Source organism: Rosa rugosa, chromosome 3 (assembly GCF_958449725.1).
Source record: "Rosa rugosa chromosome 3, drRosRugo1.1, whole genome shotgun sequence".
NCBI classification, from domain to species: Eukaryota; Viridiplantae; Streptophyta; class Magnoliopsida; order Rosales; family Rosaceae; genus Rosa; species Rosa rugosa.
In genome coordinates, this window is record NC_084822.1 from 8,318,448 (window position 1) to 8,327,833 (window position 9,386).

A 9,386-nucleotide genomic window follows, 5' to 3' on the forward strand; every position below is an offset into this window, starting at 1 on the left:
TCACCTCCCAAAAATTGGCTCAGATCACCGCCCAATTTTGGTTGATACTCTTCCCACTGAAACTCGTGGTTGCTCTTTATTCAGGTTTGAACAATTTTGGAACTCCCATGTTGATTGTGCTTCAGTCATAAAAGACTCTTGGTGAAATGTTTCATCAGCCTCACCTATGCACACTTGGATCTCGAATTTGGGTAATGTTAGAGTGTCTCTGTAGAACTGGAGTAAAACTGCTTTCCCTACTTCTCATGCTCAGGTTAGGTCCTTAATTCATGATTTGGAAGCCCTTCATGAATCCAATGCTCCTGACATTCAGCATCAACTAACTGACATCTCCGAAACTATCTCTCATCTTTGGAACCGCGATGAGATGTATTGGCAGCAGCGATCTAGAGTTATGTGGCTTCAATTGGGAGACCGAAACTCAAGTTTTTTCCATCATGTTACTCTTCAAAGACGCCAATTCAACAAAATCCTTAGACTGCAAGAAGACACAGGTCAATGGATTCATAATGAACGCGATATCAGTGGCAGTTTCCTCAATTATTTTAAGCAGCTTTTCTCTTCTAATGGTCCTCAACAGTGGTCAGAAGTCCTTGACTTCATCGATCCTCTGGTTACAGATGATATGAATTCCTCTTTGGATAGGCCTATTTCTCTGGAGGAAGTCAAAGCAGCGGTTTTTGATATGGGAGCTCTAAAAGCCCCGGGCCCTGACGGATTTTCAGGTACTTTCTATCAGTCTCATTGGGACACAGTTCAATCTGTTGTATTGGAATCAGCCTCCTATCATCATTCCACAAAAATATCCTCCATTCCCTAAACAAAACTCATATTGCTTTGATCCCCAAAGTCAAAAACCCCTCTTCTGCCTCCCGATTTCGTCCAATAGCCTTTTGTAATTACTCCTATAAGATCCTTGCCAAGATCCTTGCTAATCGATTGAAGCCCCTCATGCCTTCGATCATTTCCACAAACCAATCTGCATTTGTAAATGAGCGCCTCATCCAGGACAATATTATGGTGGCTCATGAAGTTTTTCATTACATCAAACTTCTCTGTTCCGGCTCTGATGGGGTCTTTGATTTGAAGTTAGATATGAATAAAGCTTATGACCGTGTGGAATGGTCGTTTCTTGAAAATGTTCTTTTGAAGCTGGGTTTTTCTTCTTCTTGGACCAATCTGGTTATGAGTTGTGTACGCTCTGTAACTTACTCGGTTCTGTTAAATGGTAAGCCAGGTGAATGGTTTGCTCCTGCTAGAGGTTTACGTCAGGGTGACCCTCTGTCACCTTTCTTGTTTCTTTTTGTCAATGATGTGCTGTCCAAGATGATCCTTAAAGCTACAGAGTTCAACCTTATTCATCCGGTTTGACTTGGCCCTCAACAGATAGCAGTTAGTCACTTACTATTTGCGGATGACTCCCTTTTCTTCTTCAAGGCTTCTTTGGATAATTGCTTGTGTCTGGCTGATTTACTCCATACTTTCTGCATTTCTTCTGGTCAACGTATAAATATGGATAAATCATCAGTATATTTCAGTCCTAATACTCCGCTGCCTATTGTCCAATTAATAAGCAATGTCTTGCAGATGACAGTGGTTGATGACCCTAGTAGATATCTCGGATTACCAACAATTTGGGGGAGGTCGAAAAGAAAAGCTCTTGCCTTTGTTAAAGATGCAGTGAAGAAGAAGGTTGATGGCTGGAAGCAATCTACTTTGAGTCAAACCGGAAAAGAAACTTTAATTAAAGCGGTAGCAAGTGCAATTCCAGCCTATACTATGTCCTGTTTCAAGTTCCTCGTTTCTACTTGCAATGAGATTAATTCCATGTTAAGTGACTTTTGGTGGGGAAATTCTACATCTACAGGCATTCATTGGAAGTCTTGGGAATATTTGGGTCTTTCTAAAAATGATGGAGGGCTTGGTTTCCGTAATTTGCAGAATTTTAATGATGCCCTCCTAGCAAAGCAAGTGTGGAGATTGTTTCAGGCTCCGAATTCCTTTTGTGCTCAGATTCTTTAGCAACTTTATTATCCTAATTCTTCCATTCTTCAGGCAAAAAGAGGTTCTTCCCCTTCTTGGTTGTGGTCTAGTCTGTTAGTTGGTCGTTCGCTTATCCAGAATGGTGCTATGTGGAATGTTGGTAATGGCCGCTTGGTGAATTTATGGTCTGATTGCTGGATTCCAGTGCTGCCCCCCTCTCCTCTCAATCTAGATAAAGGCAGGCTTAACACTCCGGTGTCCTCTTTAATCAATTGGAGTTGCAATTGCTGGGACTTAAGCTCTATTGATGCAGATCTGTCTCCTCTTCAAAGTAGCAAAATCAGAGCAATTCCTCTACTGGCTGATCATTTTCAAGACAAGCTAATCTAGCCTTTCACAAAGAATGGAACCTACTCGGTCAAATCAGGTTACAAGTTCTCCTTCTCCTGGAATTCTCATGTTTCTTCCATTCATCCATTTCATTCTCACTCAATTCCTTCATCTACATGGAAATGGATTTTTAATATTAGAACCCTCCCCAAAATCAAACTCTTCTTTTGGCGTGTTGTGCATAATATTCTAGCAACCAAATCTGCCCTTTTTCAACGTCATATTGCTCGCAGTCCAGTTTGTCCTCTTTGTAATCTGTTCCCTGAATCTGTTGAGCATGTTCTGTTTTCATGTCCTTGGGTTGTAGCTGCCTGGTTCGCCCATCCTTTTGGTTACAAAGTCTCCGTGCAATCGCTCAATTCTTTGGATTCATGGATCGAGCTCATTCGGAAATTGCCCGTATCTCCAGACTTCTTTACCCATATTTCTTTCTTTCTATGGTTCATTTGGAAACATAGATGTCGTTGTATATTTAATCATGAGATACCTAATTCATCAAAAATAGCAATGACCTCTTTCTCTGCTGCTCTGGAATTCTTAGAAGCGGTTCCGGTTAAGTCAGTTCACCTTAATGGTAGCACCTCTACTTCTCAGTCCGATGTGTCTACTGTCTGGTCTCCTCCGACTGACCCCTTCTTCAAAGTTAATATTGATGCTTCCTGGGATGGTTCCTCAAATTTCGGGGGAATAGCGGCTGTTGTCCGTGATCATTTGGGTTCTCTTGTTGATGGTTTTGCTGGGGTAATTCATGCTCTTTCCCCGCTTGCAGCAGAACTGATGGCTATTTGTGAGGGCCTGATTCTCATCCCTAAGCTTCCTCCGGGGCCTATAACTCTGGCTTCTGACTCCCTCTCCCTTATCAAAGCCTTCAATTCAGGTGTTCCTCCTCAAGATTGGACCGTTTCAAACTTGTTCTTTAAAGCCCGGTATCTCTCTTTAAACCGGCAAATCAGTTGGCTTTGGACCAGCAGGAAAGCAAATAGAGCTGCTGACCATGTTGCGGCTCTGGCTTTCAGAGGATTATGTCCTCCTTCATGGGTTGCTCATCCTCCTTCTTCTCTTGTTAGCATTCTCCTGTATGATGGGCTTCCTTGTCCTCATTAGCTTTCTTGTTGGGTTGAGCAGGGAGTTGTCCTGTCTTCCTCTCTGCTGTATCTGTTTGCTTTTGCTTCTTTAATCTATATCCCTTTCGCCAAAAAAAAAAAAAACAGACATTCTGGTCAAAAGTTAATCGTAATTTGATTCACAATTAAGAACTGACTTTTTGCAACAAGTAACCCGAAAAATCCAAAACCAAATCTTCTTAAATATTCTAGTGACTAGTAACCTCATTACGTGTGAGTTACCTATTTGATTCTAGGCCGCTTCGTTACTTTTATAATTTTCTGGCTAAATTAGGCACATTTTCGTCCTACATCATATCACCATTGATTTGAAACTCAAAAAGAAATCTTGTCCAAATATTTATTGCGTTTATAAAATCAGATTCGCACAACATATTCAAGACAAGCAAAGCTACCTGGACAAATCATGGTTAGTGCAAAACTAATAAAAAAGATGACTGTCCTGTCCTAGATTAATATAGTTGAGTGTTGTACTAGAATCTTATTATTTTGGTCTTTCATTATTTGATCTGATGCAGTTATCAGACAAATTATTCTTCACGGCATCATAAAATGGTCGACTTCATTTCTCGAAGTAACTTCCACACCTTGCCTTCTTGTCTTCTCCTGCAAAGAAATACCAGCTCTTCAAATCTTATATTCTAATCGATATGATTGACCCTCACTATAGGAGCACTGTTTTAGTGTTTTGGGCATTAGTGACTTCTAGACTCGATTGAAAGAATAGCTTTAGCTTAGAGAATATACAGCTTTCTCTTGTGCAGCCTTTTTAGAGTACAATTTGTACTAGGTACTGTATATTTCCATCTGTAGGAGAATATGATGGTATGTTTGAACTTTGAACTTTACGGTGTTCGAAATTAACGGAGCAACGTATATAAGCTAACACTCAATCTTCTTTGTTAGGGAGATGCAAAAACACTAGTTTGCTTTGAGTACCTAGCTAGTTGTTCCTGTGCCAAACAGCTCCTTCATAACTGCTTAAGATATTGCATTATTTCAACAAGCATCTTGCCCTCCCAAAGTTGAAAGAGAATAGGAAAGCAACAAAGAGTTGTTGTGCATTTTAATAGGTGAACAAGATGTTGGTGGGGTTAATCGTCTTCACTTATCTCTATCTAAAATCGCCCACTAATAATGTTATGATATCATGTTAGACAATCATTAAACTACTAAGAAGCAAACCAAAAGTAAATATCACCAAACAAACAAAAATGAAACTAAAATCTGCCATCAATTATAAAAGAAAAGGTTGGAAATAAGATGTCAAGGAGATTCACTCTAGAAGTTCTTTGACCATCCTTTTGACAAAAGATTCCAAGCTAAGGCGCATTGGCAATCAACTTCCATCCTTTCTTTCTTACTCCACACTTCTTGATATGATTTGCACGCATACATGTGGGTTAGTTTGGAATAGTGTGCAACTTATTAAGGCAAGTAGACAACAAATATGTCAAAAACTTAACTGGTAGTTTATTAAATTTGGATGGATCAAATTTCACACTATCTTATACCAATTGTTGAGCTTGGAACATTGCTTGTTCTTGAGAAGGGTCCCCTCCTATATGTGCATTTGAAGAATGGGAATGGCCCTCATTCTTGTCCATCTCTCTTGAGTTTGATAAATCAATGGCTGAAGGATTTTTGGTCCTGCATAAATCAATTAATGTTGCTATCTGAATAGAGAAGGACATCCGCTGCAACTGCAAGTGCGTCTTCTCACTCTTCTGGGTATAGTCCAGTGAATGCTACAAGTCTGTGGGTCGGAAACCATAAGAAGCTAATTTTCAATCATGTTTTGTACAATATCTGAAGCTTGAAGACCATTCAATTATCAGGAAGCTCAAATTGGGTATTTGTGATTCTCACTATTCTGGCCATGTATCACAAACTCTATCTGTTTGGGATATTAGAATTCTATCTGCAGAGAATCACTTCCATGGATCACCTTCTCGACTACTTTTATATCCTCTAAAGCAATACTCATCTTGTAGGGATTATGCAGCTAAATGCAAGCCATGAATTAACCTTACACCGAAAAGAAGACCCTATACGTCTAATGTAGAAGATGGTTAATTTTAATCCACCACAATTTTAAACATTTTGAGATAAAACACACTTCATGAGTTTAAGAATTAGATTAGTCAAAACATTCTTTCTAAACCTGGGTGGTTAAGTTGAGAACAATATCATTAAATTACACATTAATTGCAAACACATTCCTTTAGTCTCCATCCATTTCGTGTAATTGGATTTAAGAAAGGAAAAGCACTACCCAACAAGTAGTAGCTAGGGTTTCATTTCCCCCATTTCTAGGGCATTCATTCTCCATGAGTGTCATTTTCTCAAGAACTCATTCTCCAAATATGGAAAAGGAAAAATAAACTCATTCCCAATTCCCAAACCTCTACTCCACCAACCAAACCTGGCTAGACTTCCAGTAAAGTATCAATCATTCAAGTACATTGTGAAGTTGTGAAACTCTTAATTGATTAGTTGATTAATATAGAGCTAGCTGCAAGCAGTTGAATACCTAAACAATTTTATCAGCAAAGACAAACTAAGTATGACCAGGACCAAAGGCCAAATAAAGTCTCTAAGAATTTCCATTTTTCCTTGGTGAAGGAATATTCAATTAATATTGTGTGTTATCATAATTTTATATATGCACAGATGAAAAGTATGTCATTAACAAGGCTGCATATATATGATTATACCAGCAACTATTGCAATACCATATTTATAGAATTCATGTTGGACTTAATAACAATTTTACCATTACCTACAACCTTACTTTTCTAATAAGAAGCATCATTAGAATAATGGGGAAAGATGAGGTTAGTCGTTAGTGTATTATGAAAAGGGAAGTTAGAGAATGTGGAGTAGATTAGTCAAAAAGGGAAAAGATGATGAGTAGTGGATTAGCTTTACTGCATTTTTAGTGAACACAACGGTTATGGTAGTAGCTCAATGGAAACGTTAGAAAGTAAAGCAGGTTCGAGCTTTAACCCTTTTTTATTTTTCCGGTCTCTGGTCTGAGCTTTAAGCTACCTGCTACCAACCCCTCCAGTAATCCAATTGATCTTATAAACTGTAGTTTTTCTGAGCCTACCAGTAAAAATACCGATTCCCATGGTACTGAAAAATGTTCTGTTGCCTGCCCATGTTGTACTGACTTTTCAATAGTAAAATTTAATTGCATCTGTCATAGATGTCATAAAATGTGTGCATAATTTCTTAGTGTAGTCATACCACACTAGTATATAAGATAGCAGTCAAAAATTCATAATATATATGTTTTCCCATATTAATAATTTTCATTACAAGTTTTTTTTTTTGTTTTTTTTTTTTTGAGTTGAAGGAGGTTAGACATTTTTATTTAATATGGAAGAAGCAATATTACACAGTGACTCGCTCATGTTGGGCCGTCAGAAAAAGACACCGCTAAACGCAATACCACTCCACCTATTGAGTGAAGCTCATGGGGGAGTAAACTAATAAGAAACTGACAATAAAATTTTTCCACAACATCCATCAGTAGACTCGCTGACAACCTCAGACCAATAATCCTAGCAGTTCCTAGCGGGTATTGATCCCAAACAAAATAAAAGGTTGGATATAGAACCGAGAGTCGTCTCGGATCCCAAGTTTTAATAGAAAAACCACCTGGATCCCAGATCTGGATCCAAGACTTAGTAAGCCCAATTTCTACTGCTATAGACCACCCAAAAAGTCTCAGGCCCAAGTCCAAATAACAGACTTGAGCCCAAGCTGCATTAGGTCATCTCCTAGCAGTTAGCTCGTCTTGGTAACAGGCCCTGCCGCCACCGGCGCACCAAAACCTGACACCAGTACCCCGCGCACTGCCACGCCGGAGAGACTCCACTTGCGGTGCCGCCGCCGCTGGCCTGAGATAATCAAACACTCCCTCTAACAGTTTGATGGCAAACCCACAACAGCCAAACCCTTCAATTCTGACAGACAATCTCGCCGCCGCCAACAATTGGCCACCGCCACCAAGAAACTGTCGGAAACCAGCAGCCAACGACCTCCGCCATCCAACTTCCAGATTGGATTTCCATGCCGCCTTCAAAGAACCCGGATCCCAAATCCGGATCCGACCCGAGACCTCCCTTGTTCCATCGAAAGGTAGCCAACCACCCTCACTAGTTCGCCAGACCAAATTCAACAATGGTTCCCAGGTCGTGGCGACTTGAGAGGGAGAAAATCACGATTCACCGCCAAAAAAGAAGATGAATACCACGCCTTCATGGAGCAAAATGGAAGCAAAGAAGAGACGGTTTGCACCGTTCTCGAGATATACGACACCAGGGGAAGCGCCGACAGTGTTCTCCATCGAAGATGAAGAAGATTACAGAAACTCCCACCCATCGGCGGCGTTCTGTCAAACCCTAGCAGAGAGGGTCAAAAAGTAGACTATATCTTTATATTTTTACTTCTATTTCATTAGAAGTTCTTAGATTGCTGCTTATGACATTACTCACGCTTTAAAGAGTTCCCGTCATTGTAATAAATACTTCGTTTTATATGTCACGCCCCGAATTTTGAATAACCAATTCAAATCCGAAACATGAATAAACAATTAATACAAATAACGTTCTGAATTTTTTTCTCACAAACAAACACACCACTCGCCACTCAACACAAAAACTCGAAAACCTAGAGTTAATTATTACAATTCACTCTTACAAAGTAAAATCGTAAAGCTCTAAATGAGCATAACAAACCTCACAATATAATGCTGTAATTCACATAACACTACTCTAAGCAGCCCGATCACCGTCCTGGTTCTCCTGACCTGTAGGATTTCCCGCTACACAATTTGAATAGTGTACCGGGAGTTGCAACAACACAAAACCCGGTAAGCTTTTTACAGCCAGTATGAGTAAACAAGAAAGAACTGTTGATTTTAAATTACAATTCTTATAACTCAACAACACAACCAACAATCTCAACATCTACGACGCAAACGTCAACCAATTCAATATCACCACTTTGGTCCTATCACACAACACTATCACCACTTTGGTCCCATCCCATAACACGTTAGAGCTCTAACTGCCTCGTTACCTCTGACACCTTGGCCTAGGGTCAAGCAACGGCAAAATACTTCGGTTAACACTATAACCGTCGCGCTTTGGACATCCCCGTCCTCAGCACCATATACTTCGGTTAATAATAAACCGTCGCACTTTGGACATTCCCGTCCTCGGTACACAACTTCGGTTAATAATAAACCGTCGCACTTTGGACATCCCCGTCCTCAGTACACAACTTCGGTTAATAATAAACTGTCGCACTTTGGACATCCCCGTCCTCAGTACACAAACACTCCGGTTATCCATAACCGTCAAACTTCGGACACCTCGTCCTCAGAATCCTACATTCTCCAACTCTATACATACTCCAATGTAAATCATGAATATTAACAAGAACTCATCAATCATGATCATCACATATAAATATGATAAGTCAAATTTCAATTCATAGTATTTTAATCATCCCAAATTCCACACTCTTCAATGTCACACCATTCCACATATAATCACGTAAATATATATATACGTAATCACCCACTCAGGAATGACCACTAATACCAACTATAGTTCACACAAGAAAATCGTGAAATTCATTTTGTATAATAAAAATCATTTTACTTACCCATGGACCGTAATTGATCAAGTCCATATGATTTTAAAACAAATATTTATTTCATAAATATTTTCACGCAATTACGACAAAATAAGGTAATTAAATTTATTCGGTTCGTAATATGAACCACGTGAGGTTTACTCACCTCTAAATTCCCGCTGCGTCTTCTTAACAGCTCAAAATACAATTTCACGAATCGTCCGCCAAATCAAACCG

The 9,386-nt window shown here is 39.5% G+C and overlaps 2 protein-coding genes across 2 annotated transcripts; both read left to right on the forward strand.

Moving 5' to 3' along the window:
- The first annotated feature begins 1,512 nt into the window (after positions 1–1,512).
- Positions 1,513–2,373, forward strand: LOC133737142 (uncharacterized). Its single transcript, XM_062164758.1, has 2 exons — positions 1,513–1,971; positions 2,056–2,373. Exons 1-2 carry the CDS (start codon positions 1,513–1,515, stop codon positions 2,371–2,373), a joined length of 777 nt encoding a protein of 258 aa, XP_062020742.1.
- A 507-nt stretch (positions 2,374–2,880) lies between these two features.
- Positions 2,881–3,477, forward strand: LOC133737143 (uncharacterized). The gene has a single exon (XM_062164759.1). The coding sequence runs from the start codon at positions 2,881–2,883 to the stop codon at positions 3,475–3,477; it is 597 nt and encodes a 198-aa protein (XP_062020743.1).
- Positions 3,478–9,386: the final 5,909 nt, after the last annotated feature.

Bases quoted from the DNA above. Each gene is read 5' to 3' on its own strand.
- LOC133737142 (XM_062164758.1), top strand. From the start codon at position 1,513: ATGGATAAATCATCAGTATATTTCAGTCCTAATACTCCGCTGCCTATT. The intron at 1,972-2,055 runs GTGTGGAGATTG...TCCATTCTTCAG, and splicing joins ATGCCCTCCTAGCAAAGCAA to GCAAAAAGAGGTTCTTCCCC.
- LOC133737143 (XM_062164759.1), top strand. From the start codon at position 2,881: ATGACCTCTTTCTCTGCTGCTCTGGAATTCTTAGAAGCGGTTCCGGTT.